General features: G+C 40.5%; 2 protein-coding genes across 2 annotated transcripts; one reads left to right on the top strand and one right to left on the bottom strand.

Moving 5' to 3' along the window:
* Positions 1-1,627: 1,627 nt before the first annotated feature.
* On the bottom strand, positions 1,628-11,398 carry LOC139652272 (uncharacterized). The gene is made up of 11 exons (XM_071529290.1): positions 11,272-11,398; positions 10,840-11,029; positions 10,635-10,726; positions 10,270-10,502; positions 9,730-9,966; positions 9,573-9,647; positions 9,168-9,384; positions 7,377-7,585; positions 5,944-6,016; positions 3,375-3,492; positions 1,628-1,823 (listed from the first exon to the last, which is right to left on the bottom strand). The coding sequence occupies exons 1-11, from the start codon at positions 11,285-11,287 to the stop codon at positions 1,628-1,630; spliced, it is 1,656 nt and encodes a 551-aa protein (XP_071385391.1). The 5' UTR covers positions 11,288-11,398.
* Positions 11,399-15,197: 3,799 nt separating this feature from the next.
* Positions 15,198-18,818, top strand: eevs (2-epi-5-epi-valiolone synthase). Its single transcript, XM_071529377.1, has 5 exons — positions 15,198-15,340; positions 16,295-16,928; positions 17,040-17,276; positions 17,458-17,710; positions 18,721-18,818. The coding sequence occupies exons 1-5, from the start codon at positions 15,198-15,200 to the stop codon at positions 18,816-18,818; spliced, it is 1,365 nt and encodes a 454-aa protein (XP_071385478.1).
* Positions 18,819-21,445: the final 2,627 nt, after the last annotated feature.

Below are 21,445 nucleotides of genomic sequence, written 5' to 3'. Positions count from 1 at the left end.
TTCATACATTGGAAATGTAACTGTCCACTATCAAACCACATTTAATTGAAAGTACATTTGTATTTATTCATTATTTCTTTATGAATTCATCCTGATCATCTCTCATGTCCAGCTGTTTGCATACTGGAATTGGAGAGGTGTTCTTTTTTTTTTTTTATCATAATCTCTCCATAAAGCAGAGCCCATTGTTATTGCCTTCATATAATAGCAAATAATGTGATAACCTCTTGTTGTAACTTTGTGTCCTTAGTGTCAGTGCTGTAGCTGCCTGTCTTTAGACTGCCCCTCAGTGGTAATACAGGGAAATACCCTACAAATGTCACATTGGCTTTTTCAACTAATTCAGTAAAATCTTGCATGCTCACACTGTGGAAAAGTTTGATATTTCACCATAAAATATAGGGATAAGAATCCTAATAATTTCTACTGCAGCAAAAGTTTATTTGCTGTGTTTCCGTAGCTGGAGATAAATAGCACCGAGCAGAGGAGATGATCAGATCTCTCTCCATATCTTAATGGGATCCTCTCACTCGCCATTCCCATTAATGACCAATCCCCAATTATGTAAATCAGAGTACAGTCACCAACAGTGAGAAGTTGAAGTTGCTCACATAAACACCAACAGTGTCGCGTCGCACAGAGAGCGCTAATTGGCCACTCCTTTCATATAATTGCAGCGGCCGGGGTCATGTCCTCGCCTAACCTCTCTTTTAAGTATTGTTTCTCAGCACACAAACAGTTAATGGAGCAATTAAGATGGCGTTCACAAGCACCACTTGGGAGGACCAATTGGGAAGGAAGAGCTGGAGAGAGAGGGTGACTGGGATACTGTAACCCTAGATATGATACACAAGAGAGATGGGTAAGTCAATGTGGTATCCCATTCCAGTGTGAATGTAATCACAATATCACTGCTTAGATGAGCCAGTTTATTTAGTTATGTAAAGTCACACATGAGCCTCCACTTAGTGCATCACAGTACCGAACAGTCATTCCTTTTCAAGTACACTCTGCACTTTTGAAATAGATACGATAAAAAAAGGCCTGATTCTTTTAGTGCCGTTTAGGAGGGCCGCTACCAGCTACATTCGGCAGAGTAATTGTGGTTTAGAAAAAAAACAGCACTCATCGTGTAAAAAATGTCAAGAAAACATGCAGAAGATGTAAAGGCACAATCTGGACTAAATGAATTGGACCCGTTTAAAAGGCACACTTGACTGTTTTCCCTTTCTCTCTTAAAGGACTACAGAGGTTTTGTCACTTAAGTCGGCAATAAACTTTCCGTTGTGTGACAAGAAGATTGGTCATAGTTGCACCTCTTTTCAGGGTTTTCCACTCAACGTTCTCATTGTGCCGAAGAGATAGCATACACCACAGCAAACTAAATACACACTGGACACATAGAGGTCAAACTGCTGCCAATCTTCTCATCGCACCATGGCAAGTTGATCACAGAGATGGTCTGACAAAAAGTTATCACATTCCTTTCACACAGTAGGAGTTGATCCAATATTCCCATGTGAATGTATTGGAGGGAGGGAGATAGTATGGGTGCTACCTATTCCCAAGAGTAATCCCAGGAGAGCGGGAGGGGAGAAAAGTTTCTTCTCTCCATCTACCCCCTTCTCTACCACAGACTTTGCCCACCCTCTATGACTAAGTTATGCCCTGTCATGTAGTCGGAGGCGTCAGATGCCAAGTAGACCACTGCGGCTTGCAGGTCTGTCACTTGAGCCAGTCTACCAGCAGGGATATCTGACAGCCAGCGCTGCACCAGAGGCCTCAGACTCTCCGAGTGGATGAGAGGGGTGTCAACAATCCCCCTGAAAAGAAAGACAGAAAGAGAGAGAGAGAGAGAGAGAGCAAAAAAAAAAAAACCACAACACAATGAAATCAGAAGGCATCACACTTCAGAGCCAGGAGTGACAGCGTTGTTTCAGAGCCACCACTTTGGTGACAAAAATAAACCCAATTATCCTTTGAAGAAAGGGCATGGCGTGGCATCTCTGATGATATTTACTGTGGGACTGGTGGCACTTTAATGACTGGCACGTCTCAGGAAGTGCCAATGGCTATGAGGAGACGTCTGGCATAATTTGCTCAGAGCCCATGGTTAAGCACTTATTATGTTCCTCCCTGACGTTCCTGCTCTGATTTCTGATTGATATGTGCTTGAACTACTTTGATGCTGAGACACAGCACTTGAATGGAATTTATATGAAAACAGTTGTGGTGCTTTTGGTACCGTCTCCCTCTGAGCTACGGTAGCTAGCCGCTTTCAAGCCCTGGCAGCACAGCCCCGCGACACCATTAGTCAATCATAACCAATGCTGTTCTCTCCACTTCATCCAGTAAATGTATCACAGACCTTGCATTTGAATAAACATGTCAACACGCCTGTGTCTAATGCGAGACGACTTCTGACTCTTCACACAATCGACGTGACAGTGACTAAAAGCTGTGAGGCCTGAATCACCGTTCACCGATGTATTCCTGTGCCTTGATATGGAATTCCAACATTTGGCTAAATTAGCACTTCCAAGGAGCGTGTGACACCTTGGTTAACATATTCCACCTCAATTATATTTCTCTTCAGCTGCCCTGTTATCTGGAACCTTTCCTGGCAATCAGAGGTGCTGTTTTCCCTCAGCCAATTTTCTAGATAATGCAGCTTATCACCGCTGCGGCTAAAGTTGCCAATGGAATCAGGCTGCAGTCAACCTCGCGAGCGCTAATTGTGTCCCTTTTTTATGCATATTTACCGACTGTCACTTCAAAGAAATCAGCGGCCCATTGAGACACCCAGTTAGCGAGGGGAAAGAGAATTGCTTCTTTGCAAATTAAAATTAGCAAACAAGCTGGCGATAAATAAAGCTGAGCGCGGCGCGTGAGCGAGAGCTTTGTTCTGGGGCTGTGACTGGGCCCGGCTCGCCCGGCGCCACCGGACGGATTTGCTCAGGGATGGCTGGGGCTAAGGGATGCTCCACTTAACACACACACACATAGCCCTTCCTCTGTTCTTCTCTTTTCTTCCCGCTGCTCAGCTTCACAGACAAAAAGATACAAACAAGGCGCTATTGTTGTGGCGACACTTGGAGTGAGGATGCTAATTTGATTCCCTAATTGAATAGAACAATTAGAGCAAGTGTTTGGTTGATTCATCCCTCAAGACGTCATCTAATTAAGCACTGATGCATTGTTTGAGGACTTAAATTAGTGCATCATTCTCAAATGGGGCTCTTCATATGAAAGCAAACACACTAATCACCACTTCCTTTGGCAGCTCAATCCATTACGACACTCAAAGGTGGACTGGTGTGTTTTGGCACAAGCAGAGGAGACCGACAGTAAGGCCAAGAGCAGGCAACACTTACGGAGAGATGCAGTTGACACGCACTCCTCTGTCGATCCATTCAGTTCCCAGAGTCTGAGTCAGTTTGACCACTCCAGCCTTGGAAGTGTTATAGGAAAGCTGCTTCTGGGGATGGGGTACTGCATACAAAAGGATACGTGGAAAAGGAGTTACCCTAGATCACAACACAACATTTCATTATAACACATCATTGATGTTTGCTTTAGAATTTCTCATGTCATCATTCCACCTTGTTCAAGAAACCAGTTTTATTTCTTCGGAATTATTCTTTTAGGCAGCAAAAACTGAGATATTTCCATTATTAGAGAAAGTCTAGCAACAAACATGTTTTATATTACAGCTCTTGCGGTTTCTTGTGGATACTCCATAAAAGCTCTTCCATTAGCTGCTGGGGACTCTGCGGATGAAGCCATGTAAAATTAATTGCTTATAATGTCCAGTTATGCTCCATCCTCAGCAACAAAGGCGGGGAGCCATTTGTTTGCCTTGACCATCACAGATGCTGCACACTGCATGGGATGCCGGGACAGGGGCTCATTTTCTGCCGGTTGATTAATCATCGTGAGGAAGGCTCCAAGTTACATACAACTTTAGTAGTTAACCTCATCACCCGGCGATCTGACTGCCAAATGGCTTCAGTGTGAGACTGGGATGATAAATACCGGCCAGCTGCAGAGAGGCAGGGACTGGTCCTAGGGAGGCAGGCTGGAGCATCCTGCATATAGCGCTCCCATAAAAAGGAGAAAACGGCTAATGTACAGGACAGGGGAATGAGTTGGAGATTACTAAAGAATTAAAAGGTACAGGGTGGGACTGGCGCATCGTAGCTGAGAATATGGTTGAGGAGGATTGTGTTAGCGTAGGGCGAGATAGCAGAGGGTGAATTTCTGGTGGATGCGGTGGAAGGTAAGGCTGGGCTGGGCTGGGTTGGATAAGGGTAGGCTAGGGCCTCAGAGGAGCAGGCGAGGAGGAGCAGAGCCCAGGGCTTACACGCAGATTGAAGGTGAAATCCGACTTATCAGGACAGGAAACACAGCTCAAAATGCCTAACAGCACTAATCCTCGCTCAAGACCTGATGATACGGCTCCAAAATACCATTCAGAAAATGCCTTCATCCTTCAAATAAACCTGCATTGATGTTTTCTCCGTCTTTAAGAGCAGTAATCCTCAGAGAAGGGAAAAGGAGGTAGAGAGAGAGCATCCTCCAAAGCCCTCTTTAACATTCACCCCGCTTCTTATTGCCCATTTTAAGTGGGAGAAAACATGCTCTTTATCAGGCACGCCTATACATTTTGAATTCTTCTGGGCAGATAAAGAGTTCAAATGATACACTCTTATTCCAGAAAGGAGGCGCTGAGCAGTCTGTTGTAATGTCCATTAATATGCAGCAGAGATGTGCAGGTATAAGTCTGACTGTGAGACTCACAAATCCCTCTATCTTTACTAAGGTCATCTTGCAACCACAGACAAACAGAATGAAAACTGTGACCATATCAACTTGGATATTTCCTGTCCATGTGTCATGGAGTTGCTGACCATCATTCAGAAAAAAAGTAGTGGATGGGGAGGAGGTAGTGGACACACGCATTCTATTGAGCAGATGGACAAAAAGCTGTCATTGTGCATTTTAATTGGGCATTTGCGGCTGCTTTTTGGGCCTCCACTTGGCTAGAACAGGTCCCATCTGATTACACATTATGACAATATTATAACAGATGTCCAGACCAATAAAGTAAATTCCTGAAGGACTGTACGTAATGTGAGTAATTGATCACTTTTTTTATGCCGGCCTCTATTTACCAGCATGCTCCTGTTTTACAGATTGCCCCTGCAGTTGGGACTGGGGCCCATATGGCACAGCGGTTTACTGGCGATTTGACTATACTGCTGATGAAGTGTTGCTGTTCCTCTGGAGGAACCTGTTGGAGGAGGAACATTACACCGGGCCGCGAATTACAAGGCTTTTACTAGGCTCTCAGTAAACTCTAAAAGCGTCTTCCGCTGTTCAAACAAGGCCGCTGGCACAGGCTGGGGTTTTGCCGATGCACAGGAACCCTCCCTTCCCATGTTGGACCTCAGGTTGCCTTCCACATCCTCCAGACAGCTCCACAGAGAGGGGATGTTTATTATGATGCAAAACCGCCTTGGCGAGACGCAATCACAACACTTTGTATTTCCTGCTATACAGTATGCGGGGGTGGATGCATCACTATAGAATAGTTTAACTAGGGTAAAAGTTGCAAGGGAGAAAAGCTCTGTAATCCCAATTTGAATGTTTTCTACAAGTTCACCTTGAGTCTGCCAGTAGACACGGACATTGCAAGACCTACTTACGGCTGACATTTTTTTTTTTTTTAACCCACAGCAGATTCACAATACACTTTCTGTCTGATGATAAAAAAAAACATCTCTGTTGTGATGTGTACCCCAGAAATATGGTAGAAATATATTCACTGCTCTCTTCTTCCCCCTCCTCCTCTCTGCCTGACTCTCCATGCCAAATGGAGAGATTAAAAGCAGACATGGAGGAGCTCCAGAGAGAAGGTGGGGGAATAGAATCATCACTCACCTATTAGACTGGCCATAGAGGCTGTGTTGATAATCTTGCCGTATCCTTGCTTCAGCATCACCTGACCTGCTGCCTAAGGCAAGGATTCAGGGGAAACGGACACATTAAACAGCTTATTATTCCACTGATGTATTACCAATGGCATCTACACAGATCAACAGAAAAACATGCTGTCCTTGGAGACAGAAATATTATTGAAATAACATTTTGTGCACTGTTACTGGATTGTAAAAGCTGTGCATAAGGGTGGTAGGGCGTTAAGTCCTATCTAGACACTTGACAGCAACTAGATAATTTGGAACCAAATTTAGTAACTACAGAGTAGCTAAAGTTGGTTGCACCATCAGTAATTAGGTCATATTCTAACTAGCTTGGACAGGAAGCCATTACTGAAGGAGAAGCTAATCAAGAATCAATTGAGTTCTTTCAGCATGGTGATCACTTGCATGTGCTTGCTGAGTGGCACCAGCCACTTGGCATCATAGTTGCCAAAATATTTCAAATTGGTAAATGAAGCCTCTGATTATGAAGTTGCAACATGACATACAATTACTGAAAATCATGTTGAGTGTAGGAATACTCATGCTTTTCTGTTGCAGTCTGTGACTTTGTTTCATTTACATTTGCCGTTGGTCTCCATATAGGCTTGTGCAAATATTTGGTTGCTACTTATGGTTCCATTGTAGCTAATATGTTTCAGTAATGCATAATTCAATACTCAGCAATCGAAATAATTTGACTGGTTAAAGCTAAAAAACAGAAGTTTTCATTTAAAGTCTACCTCATTGTATCTCTGTTTCAGTTTTTTGTTTTGTTTTGCTTACTTTCTGTTAAAACTGTAAGCATTAGTCTATGATAAATACCATTATTCCAGTTTCCCAAAGTCAGTAAATAAACAAAGAATGCTTGCACATTAAAGGTAACCCATGCAGGATTTTAACTAAGTACATCATTGCTTAGTGAACTGTGTCACCAAGCATTGGTGCTGCATTTCATGACCCCATGAGCTTTTTATCTGTGTACTCTATTTTCTCTCCTCAGTTTACTAAGAGTCAAAGAAAAAGATGTTTTTTTCTAGCTGCTGTTTGTGGGAGCCAATGTCAAGCATTTGTATTGTTAGGACTAGAATTTGTCATTGCAATTCATTTCACAGTGACATTTGAATGAAACAATTCTAAAAGGTACCATCTTTTAACTTGAGCTGTTACTTTGAATGGAAATGGAAACTGAATTGAATATAATATTCAGTGTTTGAATGTTTATTTTAATGTTTGTCTGCAGATGACACTATACTACAATATATTGGAGCAAATAAATTGTCTATGAAGTGGACAGCCACAGTCTCACACACACACACACACACACACACACACACACACACACACACACACACACACCTCAGTCACATGGATTTAACAGCATGGCATACACACCTGACAGCACATAAAAGTCCCCCTCAGGTTGACATTAAAGGTTTGGTCCCACTCCTCTAGACTGGTGTCCTCACTAGCTGAGTTCATGTTGATGCCGGCGTTGTTGCAGGCAATGTGGATCGCTTCCCATTTGGAGACAATGCTGTCAATCATCCTCTGGACATCTTCCGATTTGCTGATGTCAGCTACAATGGAAATTGCATTGATTCCTGTATCAAAAAAAGATGTTTGTTATGATTTTATGCACCTAGTTTACTCAAAAGCGTTGTGCATGAAGTAAACTAATTCTATCCTTTCCACATATTTGAAGTTTAACAAATGCTGAACTATTGCTGAACTACTTTGATGTTAAAAATATATATAAAAAAATCTCATATAATCTCAAATCTCATATAAAGTCATGAAAATACAATAAAGGAGCATTTTACTTAGATTTTTACTTTAGCACATTTCATTCTGTAAAGCAGAAATAGAGGCAGAATCACACACAAGGTTAGGAAGAACATGTTTGGCCAGGCACAGGGTATTTTATCCTTTAGTATGCTGCCATCTGCTGGCCAAAAACCAGATTGCCCTGTTATAGTGTAGGGTGTTCAGTTTTTTTCCAGTTATAGTAAGTTATAATACCAATTCAAGTGCACAAATTATACTCTAATTTATTAATTTAGTGGATCCAGATATCCAGGCTTGCTACCAATCGAGCCATGAGCACTGAGAAGATCATTCATTACTATGGAATTTGATTTGTCTGTCATCCTAAATCCTAGATTGACCAGTTTCACTTCCTCCGAATTAGAGGACTGCATAATTGTACGACACGGGTCCCGACAGATTTTTTGTAATACTGTTTGTCTCATTTCGCCTCAGAAGTCATGAGTTATGAAGTTTTGCTACCCTTTGGATACCCTTCGGATATATGCCATTTGGATATTTGTTGTGGTCTGGTCTCTGTGGTTATTGTCCCATCTAAAGTGCCTTTTATAGAGCACTATTTAGGCCAGAACACGAGATGCCGGGGGTGGCCAATAAAAAGAGAATTTGTATAACAATTACCTCTTTAATACTAAGGAAAAATTATTTCTTCTTGGTGCTTAACTGATTCAATATGTTAATGTAATGTCAATGTAAAATTATTTTGAACTTTTTAGGTACTTTTAGGTACTAGGGTATGCAATATAGGAGTGACTTTGAGCAACAGTAAATATACACAAGCTCCCATATTCAATCTCAGCGCCATCTAGTGTCTCATTGGGGCTAATCCTGTGGTACATCCTCCTGACAAACTCACAGAGCCCAGCTGTTATTGAGGTGCTCTTAAAATGAATAACTGTCAGAAAAGTTAACAGAGATCTTGCTCATCTCGTTTAACAGAGTTGTCAAAACAGTGGGTGGGAAAAGTGCTGTAACACTTCTATGATGGAAATTAGACATTAACATATGATGTTGAGACATTTTCCTCCAAGATGTTTGTTCAGTTATTATGAGCTTTTAGGTATTAGCTCTCTAGATAAACGAAAATGCAATATGCCATCATCGAACTGCATTGCCTGAGGCAGCTGAAGGAAAATTTTATTGTCAGTCATGTTCCTGTATCAATATTAACCATCTGCATTTTTTGTCTTTACATAATTGTAAAGTGTAATTTAGGAACAGGAAAACACCTATAGGTACAAGATAATACCAACTGGGAGGAGGAACTGGTGGGAACAGCATATCCTATCCAGCTCATGCTTAAGTCTACTTCTTATCTTGTTTTGGTTACGTGTTCTCGTTAACACAATCACCCCTGACCTTTGAGAGAGAGCTCCTCTGCTACAGCCTCAGCCTTAACCTGGTCCAAGTCCACCACGGCCACATTTGCACCAGCCTCGCCCAGGGCATGAGCAAACGCTCTGCCTATGCCCTGCCCGGCACCCGTCACATAGGCCACCTTGCCATCGAGGCGCATTCGATCGAGGATGGGGTGCCCCTTGACACCCCGGAAAACCTCGTCATCTGTTATTTTACTCTAACACAGAGAAACAAGACAAGCAAACATGATCAGTGAGCATGGTAGTACTGATGAGAGACACTGGAACAAACTCAAATCGTCAGTACAGGCATGATGGCCAGTGTTTGATTTAGTCTCTGTATTTGCTCTGCTGTAGCCTCATTTAGCCTCATTGAGCTCTGATCACTGGAGCTGTCTTACAGTACCTGTGTCCTTGCGCACACAGAGGCCACAGGTACTCGCCGGATGATACTGATGCCATCTCTAAGGGGGACAATAACCTTTAAAACAATGAAAGCATCATCAACATAAAAAAAAAGAAACAAGAACACGTCAGACACGTTCTAATGAATTGAAACTGACCTGCTCCACACGCGGGTCACTGGAGACAAACCGGTTGAACTCTCGTAGCGCCAGTCCATTCGCATCCGTGGTGTCCTTGAGATAAACCTTAGCCTTGAACAGTGAGTTATCTACACATATCACCCCTCGCAGCCTCAGGAGATTGTTGTCCAGGATATAGTTGTAGTAGTTGATGTAGTTATTCTTGTCGGCATCAATGAAGACCATGTCAAACTGCTCACCTGCAGCAGCCAGTTCCTAGATGGGTCAGACCACTATCAGAGAACTAGCCATGTGCCTCACAGTTTTTTTTTTTTTACTGATTAACACTAAAGAAGAAGAATCAATGTTAACATTTGTTTGCTCTGGCTATATAAAGCACATGACATAACACACACAAACTACAACTGTAGATATTAGTGAAAGGGAAAAAGAGAAAAACACGTGTTGTATTAGTTTGTAATATAACAAGAACAATATGACGACTTAAGTCAACTGCATCTTCACATCCCGATCAATTGAACCATTCAGTCTGAATATGCTTTTTTGTTTTTCATTCACCTTTAGGGTGTCCATGGCAGAGCCAATCTTGACATGAATCTTCTTGCCGTGTGGAGACTTATCAAAAATGGGCTGAGCAAACTCTTTGAGGTACGGCTCTAACTCGCAGGCAACCAGGGATCCATCCTCAGGAAGGCCCTCAGCCATGGAGAGCGCTCCATAGCCGGTGAACATCCCTATCTCTAGGACCCTCTTGGCTTGACTCATGTGGACCAGCATCTTCAGGGTCTGGCCTTACAAAATGACACCATAGAGCACATTAACGTATCATGGTAAAAACGGTTCCTGCTATTGTTACAGAAACCTTGAACAAGCAGTGAATACAACAGCATCCACTGAGCAGTGCACAGATGTAAGCATCCAACCTTCCACGTGTCCAGTGATGCACTCCTTGGGAAGCCGGAACATAGTCTTGCCCTCCTTGTGCACTTGATCCCAGTCATGAGACACAGTTTTTCTACGAATAAGTATGCATAAAAATGTCAACAACACTTATTTCATGCAGCAATTATTGGGACTACAATGGGCTACTAATTATTTGGACTACAATGACTTGAAACCAAGGCCTACTTATTCAGTTCAGCCAGAGGTTCACTTTCCTGAGTGGTCATTCTCTCAAGGTAGTCATCCAGGCCGCTGGCTATGTCCAGAGCCTCCTGCAAGTAACCTTTCAACTCCTCTGGGATGCTACCACTTCCTTCAGCTATCTCCTTCGCTTTTCTTAAGGAATCCACAAGGAGTTCCATTGGGGTGTCAGAAACTGGGGGAATAAAATATCAGTTTCAATAAGCACACAAACTTTTTTTTAGGCTGCTGCCTCCATCTGTCGTACAAAAACTTTATTTTTGGGTGTCTGAAATATGAGTAGCTAACCACTATGCACACTGGACTCATTCACTCTGCAGTTTGCCTGGTCAGTCGTGTAGGCTAGTGTATGTGTGAAGTCTATCTGATTGTACTCTGACCCTATCACAGGCATAAAAAATTAGGTAACAACCTTACCTTTTACATGCTGCATGATGGTGCAGTTTTCACACGCGTGACGAAATTGACGATTTTCAACTACGCGTAGCTGTTAATATTATGATACCGTTATATTGTGAGTTGCTACAGCAGGTATGCAAATTCTCCTATAAGAGGAGTGACCGACTGACAGCTTACAACCAGCTTACAACCAGCTTACAACAGACGAAGAAAAAAAAAATCCAACAATCCGGCACGTGCGCCCCTCGCGTATCTATGACCTGGTCAGTATCTTTCGTAATAGTGGAGATAGACAGAGAGAAAGCGAGACAGAGAGAGTAGACACCGAAAGAAGGAGAAAGAGAGATATAGAGAAACAAACAGAGGCATGTGGAGATAGACACTGAGACAGAGAGAGAGAGAGAGAGAGAGAGAGAGAGAGAGAGAGAGAGAGAGACAGACCTCACAAGAGCATGACAGGAAGTAAGTCAGTAAGTAGAGGGCTTGACCTGATACAGTGGGTTAAATGGGGTTGCCAGGCCTAATGTGTGTCTATTCTGGGAGCCTTGACATCTAAATGTTTGCGAACCCCTCTCCTGTAGAGTTTTTGACTTAATTCACCCCAAGCCCATTGGCTGGGTTAGTGCCTGCAATTTCGTTTGCTATTTATAGTAGTGCCCATGACTCACGAAAATAGACAAGAATTCAAAGGGGGAGGCAGACACCATATGAGAACACCATTAACGTCAGTGCTAAAATTCTTGATTTTCTTGTATTTCAACAAGATTTGTCCTTTGTCATATTTTGTTGTTATTTTTGAAAAACAAATGCATATTAAAATCTACTAAAGCACCAAAATACTAATGCTAATCACAGCTAACAAAAGCTGGTTGCATAGTGTGACATGTCCTCACACCGATTTGTGTGGATTTTGTGTATTCTTAGATATGATAAACATGCTCCAGTCAAGAAATTTACTGTTAAAACTGTCAAATCACTGAAGAAGAACTGAAAAATTATATGGCTCAGAGAAATGAAACAAAGGAAGTGGCAAACAAATCTGGCTGTAAAATGGATAGAATAAACTATTGTAAACTGAGAAAGAAAGTAAGTGACTAAACTTAACAAAAGGAAAAAGAAACTGTACTATGAGTCAAAGATAAAGGACATAAAGAATGATGGAAAAAAACTGGAGTACACTGAACAGTAACATGGGAAGAAACCCCTATTCATGTCATGTTATTGAGTCTGAAGGGACATTTATCACAAAACCATTTGACATTGCTAGCCACTTTAATGACTACTTCATAGAGTAAACAAACTGAGGCTTGATACGCCAAAGTCAGGGAGGAAATATGAATCAGATTAATCAGTTTTTCAACATGAAAAATCAAATTATAAAGGATAAATAATGTTACTTTGATTTCTGCAGGTGCAGAAAAAATTGTTAATGCCCATCAAAAATGCTAAACAACCAGGCACTGACAAGATGGTAAACGTTTAAAAATGGCAGCAGAGCACATTGCTTGTCCCATTTGCCATATATTTAACATCAGCCTGAAGAATTACTTTTTCCCACAAGCCTGGAGAGAAGCAAAAGTTATTCCACTGCCTAAAAACAGTCGTCCAATTGGCCTGCTGCCTGCTCTCAGCAAACGTATGGAAAACCATATTTGATCAAATACAATGCTATTTTACACATGATTATATATGTATGCATCTACAGTCAATGGACTCACTGTGACTCTGAACAAAGAGTTGCAGAATGTGATCAGTTGGGTGAATAGCAATAATTTTGTGCTTAATATAATATAAATTAAATATTACAAACAAAAACCATTGTATTTGGTACATATTTTTCACTAAGCACAAAACCACATCTGGGTCTGATCAGTAAAGACACCCCATTCGAACAAAAAAGAGGAAACTAAACTTCTGGGAGACACTTTGATTGAACTAATTATTGATTGATTGAATGCCTCAGTCCTCATCTTCATAAGGTGCATCATCATGTCAAAGACCCCAACGTACCTTTACAATCAATTCACATATAGCTCTACCATACACATATCCCACTAGACATGCCACTCATGATAATCAAAATAATAATGACACTATTGTTTTTTCTTTTTTCTTTTTTAATTTCACCTTTTGTCAATTGTGATATTGTAATTTTCCCTTTGTCCCCTCTCTCCGTTCTCTGTGGACTGCACTGACTGTTCTAGACTAACTCAAAGTCTAAGCAATGTGAAATGTACAGTTTTTTCTCTTGTTTTTATGTTTTGTGTGGACCCCAGGAAGAGTAGATGTTGCATTATGCACAGCTAATGGGGATCCTAATAAGAAACAACAAGAAGCAAATTAGCAAGTAACCCACCTATATTAGGAGGAACCTGTCAACAGACTAGGCAGATGAAGCATGGGCGTCAGTTGGGTGTGGCAAGATGTGGCACTCATCATACCTTTGCCTAACTGAATCCAAATTTGATCTTATAGTTATCATTATAATGAGTCATAATGAGTTATAATCAGTCATTGTTCCGTTTCGTCACCTGAAATTTTGTCGATATTTGCAGATTTGGAAGCTTTTTTGAAGTTTTGGCTAATGATATCAGATGCAGGGACATATGTTAGGGTTTAGTAAATTGACAGTGAGTTGGAACTTGATTCCTATGGTGGCTGCCTTCAGCACAGGGACAGGCGATACAGAGACAACCACAAACAAGTCATAGTTATGACTGGACTCTACTAGCTATGACTGGTAACCGTCCTTCACATGGGGCACTCAGACATGGGTTGGAACAAATGGATCAACAGGGGAAGAGGCTGAGTCAAAACTGCTGATAAGTGTCTAGAAATTAAGCACAGAGGAGATAGTCCTGAAATTAATTTCACATTTGACCCAGCCAAGTCTGATCACCAATATGTTCTTCATCTGTGGATTAACACAAGTGAAAATGGGCAAATAAGTAGGTTAAGCTTAGTTTTGTTTTTCTGTTTTTCTGTTTTAGAGCATAAATTCCTAGAAGGTCAAACATTGCCCTTGTGCTGTTGGGAATGCAGGAAAAGTCACATGCTCAGTTGTAGAAAGTTAAATATCTTGAGCCATATCCACCATTTGAGTAACATTAGTTATGCCTTTTGAGTCTCATTGATTTTAAGCTGTTTGTCCTGCTGCTGAAGCCTGATGAAGGACTATATTGTGGTTGGTTGTTTTAATTATTTGATGGTTTCATCAGCATGATTTCCATGTTTTTTTCCTTCTTTAATTGAAGGATTACATGGTTCTCTATGGGTTGAGCAAATTCTCCGAACTCTGCGGCTTATGAAACCCTTTGAAAACCATTGTAAAATGTCAAAAATATATTGTCATCAAATTAAAATGTTTTCATCGGACAGCAACACTATTTAAAATATTGTAGTAGAAATACTGCTGATAATGCATATGATATCAGATGTAAATTTGTCAATTTCCACTTTAATAAATATTCTTTTATCCCTGACTTCATGGGTAACAGATTCTTAAAGCGCATTGCATCATACAAGTATATTGTGAAGCCATGTAATCACACCTGGATGGATGGATTTCCCACAAACACATAAAAAAGTAAGATGCAGTTTGTGCTCTTGAAGCTATTGGCATTTATCCAGTTTCAGGTTCAATATTTCTGGAGGGGTTTTTTTCTCTCAAAAGGATGTGATTTAATAGAAGTATGTAACATATAACATTAATACTGTATTTGCAGTTAGCAAAACTAGCCTTACATCACAGTTAAATAAATTGTGTAAGTGATAGCCACTTGCAATGACATGTGAAGCACACAGGAGGAAAATGCTCCTCCCTTGCCTCATGGGTCTCCTGTATATATTGATGTAGCGCTTACCCACTTAACTGATGCCCCTTTTCTTAACTGTGTGACTGCCATTGGTTAGACTTGCCGTAACAGCTGAAATTTAACACTAAAATGGGGAAGACTCATCTGGGAGACACAAATAATAAAGAAAAGATGACTGAGTTTAGCTTAGTAAAGATAAAAAGTACATGGAAGCGCAAACTGGGGAAGAACCTGAACAAGAACACAATGGACTGTGTGTCTGCCGCAAAAATGTGAGTATAACAAAGTTCATCATAGTGCAGTAGGAATTTAAAATAAACCTACTTTAAGGCTGCGATACACCTGGGTGGTGAATTTATGGCAACATTACAGGGCAAAGTTCTTGGAAACAGATGGGTAGTATTTCTGTTAGATTTGTTGAAAATATGTATTTATTTTTTTCTTTGTATTTGTCAGGTATGAAATATGATGATGTAAGATACTTATGACGTCAGTATTTTGTTTTTTATTTAATCAAAATTTTTAGTAGGGAAAAGGGCATTTCCAAAATTAATGGCCCAAGCAGGACTGTGTGAGCATGTGAGTGAGCATAATGATGCAATAATAATAATTATAATAATAATAACCCAGGGAAGATTGACAGAGCACACATACTGATTTTCAGCAATAGCCTGGTTCTTGGATGGCACTGTAGAACCCTCCCCCCTCCCAGAACAACCTCACCAAAGCGCCCTTGAACCTAAATATGTGTAGCCTTCCTAGCAGTAACTGAAAACAATAATGGGTTCTCAGTCAGCTTGCCTGATTGAATAAAGCTAAAAGAGAAATAATAGAATAGAACCATGCTCTGAGAGAATCAAAACATGTAAAACAAGGTTTTGAACCAAGACAAAACTGAGAAGCTATTAGGCAAAAAAGTTGAACGAACATCCCAACCAAATAGCAACACCCTCTGGACAGTAAAGTAACTTACATCTTCTGTTCACAGATTTTAATTTTGCAATAAGCAGGAATTTAGATCAGTCCACGTGGCTACCATTCTTCTTCATAAATATTTATTTTGAAAATACAAGTGTTGAGACTTTTAGGACAATGTGTCCTTACATCCTTGCCCAAGAAGTTGTCCAGTGTATCACAACCTTTATAAAAGTTGGCATGATACTATAAAACACCTATTTTACCCATGCAACAATAATCAGTATTGTTTAATGTGTCTTGTATGGCAGCTATGAGAGCATCACAGAGAAGGGCACTTCCTGGACAGTGGTCAGCCCCATCGTCTTTACCTACAAGGTAAGTGAGACCCAGGGCCTGCTGGACCCAAGCAACGACACACTGTTGCTGGGCCACATCACAGACCCGCAGCAGCTGGAGGATATAAAAAAAAACACCAAGCCCCTCAAGCGCTTTGTGGTCATGGACCAGGTGGTCTTCAAAATCTACGGCTCCAAGCTAACTGAATATTTCAAGGCCCGCAACGTCTTGTACCAGATCTTGCCTTTGCCCACCACTGAGGAGAAGAAGTCCATGGAACTGGCCATGAAGATCCTAGAGGAGGTCCACAAGTTCTCCCTTGATCGCCGCACAGAGCCCATCATTGCCATTGGAGGAGGGGTATGCCTGGACATAGTGGGCCTGGCTGCCTCACTCTACAGGAGACGCACGCCTTACATCAGGGTCCCAACCACGCTGCTCTCCTACATCGATGCCAGTGTGGGGGCAAAAACAGGCGTCAACTTTGCTAACTGTAAGAACAAGCTGGGTACCTACATTCCACCTGTAGCTGCTTTCCTCGACCGTTCCTTCATGCAAAGCGTTCCTCGGCGACACATCTCCAATGGGCTGGCAGAGATGTTAAAGGTATGTTAGCTGACACCCAAATAGTTAATGGATTATACATTTTTTCAATACATCTTTTTTCTTTTTTGAACTACTTGAAGTTTTCTATGCCTTTTTTTCGGTTCTCTGCAGATGGCCTTGATGAAACACAGAGGGCTCTTTGAACTTCTTGAGGCACATGGTCAGTTCCTGTTGGACTCTAGGTTCCAGTCTGACAACAGCATAGAGTGCAACCGCTCAGAAGCTGCATCACTATCGACACGTATAGCCATTGAGACCATGCTGGAGGAGCTCGCCCCTAACCTTTGGGAGGATGACCTAAACAGACTTGTGGACTTTGGCCACCTTATCAGTCCAGAGTTGGAAATGGTAACTGATTCTTCATAGCACACGTCACTAAATATGTAGTTGTATTTAAATCATTTGTTGATATGAGCTACATATTGTACGCAGATGTGATTAATTTTTAATTTGTTAAGTAGTTCATAAATATACCAGTCCTAATCAAACAACATAATCACATTCTCTCTTTTTTCTCTTTTCCATGCAGAAAGTTCTCCCATCTCTGCTGCATGGCGAGGCTGTGAACATTGATATGTCTTACATGGTGTTCGTGTCCCGGGAGAGTGGGCTACTGACAGAGGAGGAGAAAATAAGGATCATCAGGTGTATGGTGGGCTTGGAGCTGCCTGTCTGGCACCAAGACTGTACCATGGAACTGGTGAAGCAGTCTCTTCGCAACAGGCTGAAGCACTCCGGTGGCCTTGTCAGAATGCCTCTGCCCATTGGCCTCGGGCAAGCAGGTAAAGAACTTAAAGTCACAATGAAATATAAATGTCTTTTCCCTCTTTTTTATTTTCCATGTCATAATACACACCTATTTAACAATAAATAGTCCCCAAAAATGTTAAACTTTTATTTTCTTCTATTTTTATATCAAAATGATATTAATTTTATTTCCTGGGAAAGGGTGTGACATGGTTACCTCATGGCATTCTAGTAGGCGTACATAAAAATTCTAATCAATAATACATCACAGATTTTTGAACAATCCGTCCCTCTGCCTCTCCCATCAACTAAAACTGCCTTTCTCTCCCTATCGGATATTCCATTGGTTTACATGTTTCAGTGATCCCTCCCCACATTATGTCCCGCCCCAACATGCTGTTTCAGCCAGAAATTACAATTGCAAGATGCAAAAGCAAGATGCGATCAAAATGTGACATTAATGAGGACATTTAGTGAGAATAAAAAGAACTACAATAACTGAGCAGGAAGGAGTTCAGTGTGTTGCTCAAGGACACTTCATAGGACACATGGCTGTTGATGGACACATTGGCTGTTGCAGGGATCGAACTAGAGACCCCCTGGTTATAACATGTTTTTTCCAAAAAAAAAAATAGATTCTCCCAAATGAATTCTTAGTAGATATACTGTATACTTTGTTCTTTGCAAGGTAGACGAAAATAAAAGTAAAATTAATTATTTTGATGTTCATACTTTCAACTCTACATAGGTATAAGTGGTGATATAATTGGTGATATCATTTCATATCACCATTTCCAGATACTTTTTAAGGTATTGTGCCATTAAGATGCTCTGTTATGATCACTTGTGATAAACCGGTTTTCCCAAAATTAAATCTCAGATAGGGGCCTACAAGAAAATTACACTAAAATTGACCAAATAAAGCCATTGGAAGGCCCTGAATTACAGCTTTATATATGTCATATTTTAACCACATATCAAAATGTATTGTACATATGAAAGCTAATGCATGTTCTCTCTTTGTTCTCCTCTCTTTTTAATGCAGAGATTTTCAATGACACATCTGATGAAATCCTGTACAGAGCTTACGAAAAATGGTGTGATGAGCTGAGTACGTCTTCAGACAGCAGCGGTGACTCTTAAACTGCACATACCATAGCAGCATAGGTTTACTATAAATGGTTAAGGGAATACAACATGAGCTTTAGCTAGCTAGCTATTTTTCATATTATTGAAAAAAGTTTGCACTGTAAATCTATCCTTTAGTTTCCTTTACATGGCATATTACTTGTTAGCATTCGTCATTGAAAGCAGGCAAGCCAGCACTAGCAGGGAGCTGCTAGTGGCTAGCTACTGTAACGAAGAATTCTAATAATGCTAGCGCCATGCTATTTTGGGAAAGCTTAAAGGCAAATGAAGGGCCTCCTACTGGCTCAGTTGGGTAAGGTGCATGCATAACATGTAACTGTGATGTCCTGGCTTTGAATCCGGCCTGGCTGGGACCTTTATAATCTTTCCTGTTCATCTCCACTGTCGATTTTCAAATAAAGGCAAAAATGGCCGAAAAACAATCTTTTTGAAACAAAAACTCCCCACCCATTGGCATCTCCCAATCTCCTCCCTGCCACTTGCTCACATTTTGAAGTGCTCAATGATGGATGATGGTGCTATGAGCAAGCAATACATTTTAGCTCCGAAAGCTAAAAAACATTGTTCTCAAGTCAAAATGAAAAATGACAAAGCAGTATTATTATTACAGTATTTTGCAATTAGATATTACCTCTTAACTAGATGTTTCTGTTGGATCTCTGCTCTAATTAGCTAGCTTAATTCTTCTATTGTGAAAATGTGACTTCATCATTTGTGTCACTATACAAGGAGACAGGGAAGGGTGTGGGGGCTGTGCCAGAGACTTGTGTATGAGGAAAAAAGTTCTATCAATGTTGCTGCAATTCCTTCTGGTCCTCTAGAGGTCTTAGAGTAGGCTACTTAATAGAAGTTGAGACTATTTTCAAGTTCCGGAAGCAACAGCCCCATTCTTTTTCACATACACATTGTCACGTGACACGCCATTCAGAGTGTTACAAAAGATGAATGACCTAGAACCACTACCCATACAATTAGCTCAAACAAAAGAGCTGCGTTGAAAAAACTAGCATACATGGAAAAAAAGGCTAAGGTGCAAGGCTGTGTACAAATGGGGATTAGGGGGTAAATAAACTACTCATCCCAGAAAGAACTGCACCATCGAAGTCCCCCAATTACAACTTTGTCGCTCTGTCATCTTGTGAGGTGGGAGAGACAAAGTATATCAGAGCTAGTCATACAAGATAGAATTAAGGTTTCTACATTAAGACAAGAAGAACCTGGTCCAGTGTTTTGTACCCAATTGCAACCATTGCACAATTACACTTCATTCTACCACTTTTCTTGGAAATGACATGACACTATATTGAAGATTTGTTTACATTATGCGAAAAACATGCATATGTTTTATAATTCTATGTCTATGTGCTGGATACATCTACCAAATCGCTGATTACACCCACTGCACAAGTTGTGCTATCACCATAGTAACGGCCTCTAAGGGTCATTGATATTGTAGTGTTTGGAGCCGTTTGAAACATGGAAGCAACAGAAAAAACAAGATTTCACACTAACAAAGTTGAAACATTTGTAACTGAGGATCATTACAGCAACCTTGAGTATCATTTTCTGATCTCCCAGAGTTCTCTGTTGTGTAATATGGTGGCTATCGCTAAAATTAAAATACCTATGAGTCTGATGGCTGGAGAATCTGTGTCAAAATCTATACAAATACTTTAAATAATACTCCTACAAGATTTTTAAGATTTTTAAAGATATTTAAACCTTATTACTGAAGTCTATTTAGCATTTTGTTAGGTTGACGGATATTTGCATGTAATTTTGAAAACAAAGACAAACAGAAAACAAAGAAAACCTATTAATCAACAGCTGATGCCATTTATGTTATATGATTTTTATTTTGTTTTTCCTTTGAATGTTTCTTGAATATCAAAATAAAAATTTAATGTTAGGAACTTGTGTGTGGTTTCTCAAAGAAATATGTATGTATGATATGCACGTTTAAGAACAATACATTTAATATTTTTTTTACAATATTTCAAAATTAAGTTTAGCAAATACATGTCAGTAACCGCTACAATCATTTGATTCATTGTTTGAAGTGGTTCCTTCAATCTCACAACAGTCTCACTAAGTACATCTCGCCCCACAGTATATGAAGTGAAATATTCATCTGACACAATAAGCAGATCAATAGATGTACCCCAGTTTTGACACAAGAACTCTAAAACACTGTCATTTGTTCTTTCTGGAAAAAAAAAGGGACTATATACAATATCTCAGCATCTCAAGTGTTTTCTTTTGCAATATTAGTCGGAGATAACTGGCATACATTAACAAGTGTCACATTTGGTTTCATCCAGTTTACAGTGTACAGTCATCAGTAGTTGATATGTCAACTGCCTCTAAACAAACATTGCCCTGGTCACGAGCTTCTGTCACGAAGGGACTATGTACATGTACGCCATTTACACAGCTCTACCATGCAATATCTAAAGGTGCAATAATAGGGCAATAATTGCTGATTACCCACAAATGAATAAATGAATCTGGCACAAAGGCTGTTGGGAGCCTTTATGAGCAATCTTAAGGTTTCAATTTCCATTCAATTTATTTTTTTCATTGAATTTTTGTTTACTTTTCATTGTAATTGGAGCATAATG

The sequence above is a fragment of the Centroberyx affinis genome, unplaced genomic scaffold (assembly GCF_046629955.1).
Source record: "Centroberyx affinis isolate AG114_WGS23_722 - 3 ecotype Tasmania unplaced genomic scaffold, CSIRO-AGI_Caff_v1 ptg000126l_1, whole genome shotgun sequence".
NCBI classification, from domain to species: domain Eukaryota; kingdom Metazoa; phylum Chordata; class Actinopteri; order Beryciformes; family Berycidae; genus Centroberyx; species Centroberyx affinis.
The sequence above is the reverse complement of the archived record's forward strand: the minus strand, read 5'-3'. Positions and strand labels throughout refer to the sequence as shown.

Bases quoted from the DNA above. Each gene is read 5' to 3' on its own strand.
- eevs (XM_071529377.1), top strand. From the start codon at position 15,198: ATGGGGAAGACTCATCTGGGAGACACAAATAATAAAGAAAAGATGACT. The intron at 17,277-17,457 runs GTAACTGATTCT...TTTTCCATGCAG, and splicing joins TCAGTCCAGAGTTGGAAATG to AAAGTTCTCCCATCTCTGCT. The intron at 17,711-18,720 runs GTAAAGAACTTA...TTTTTAATGCAG, and splicing joins CATTGGCCTCGGGCAAGCAG to AGATTTTCAATGACACATCT.
- LOC139652272 (XM_071529290.1), bottom strand. The intron at 9,385-9,572 runs GTACTGTAAGAC...TCTCTGTGTTAG, and splicing joins CTGTGTGCGCAAGGACACAG to AGTAAAATAACAGATGACGA. The intron at 6,017-7,376 runs GTGTGTATGCCA...TCCTTGCCTTAG, and splicing joins GGACTTTTATGTGCTGTCAG to GCAGCAGGTCAGGTGATGCT.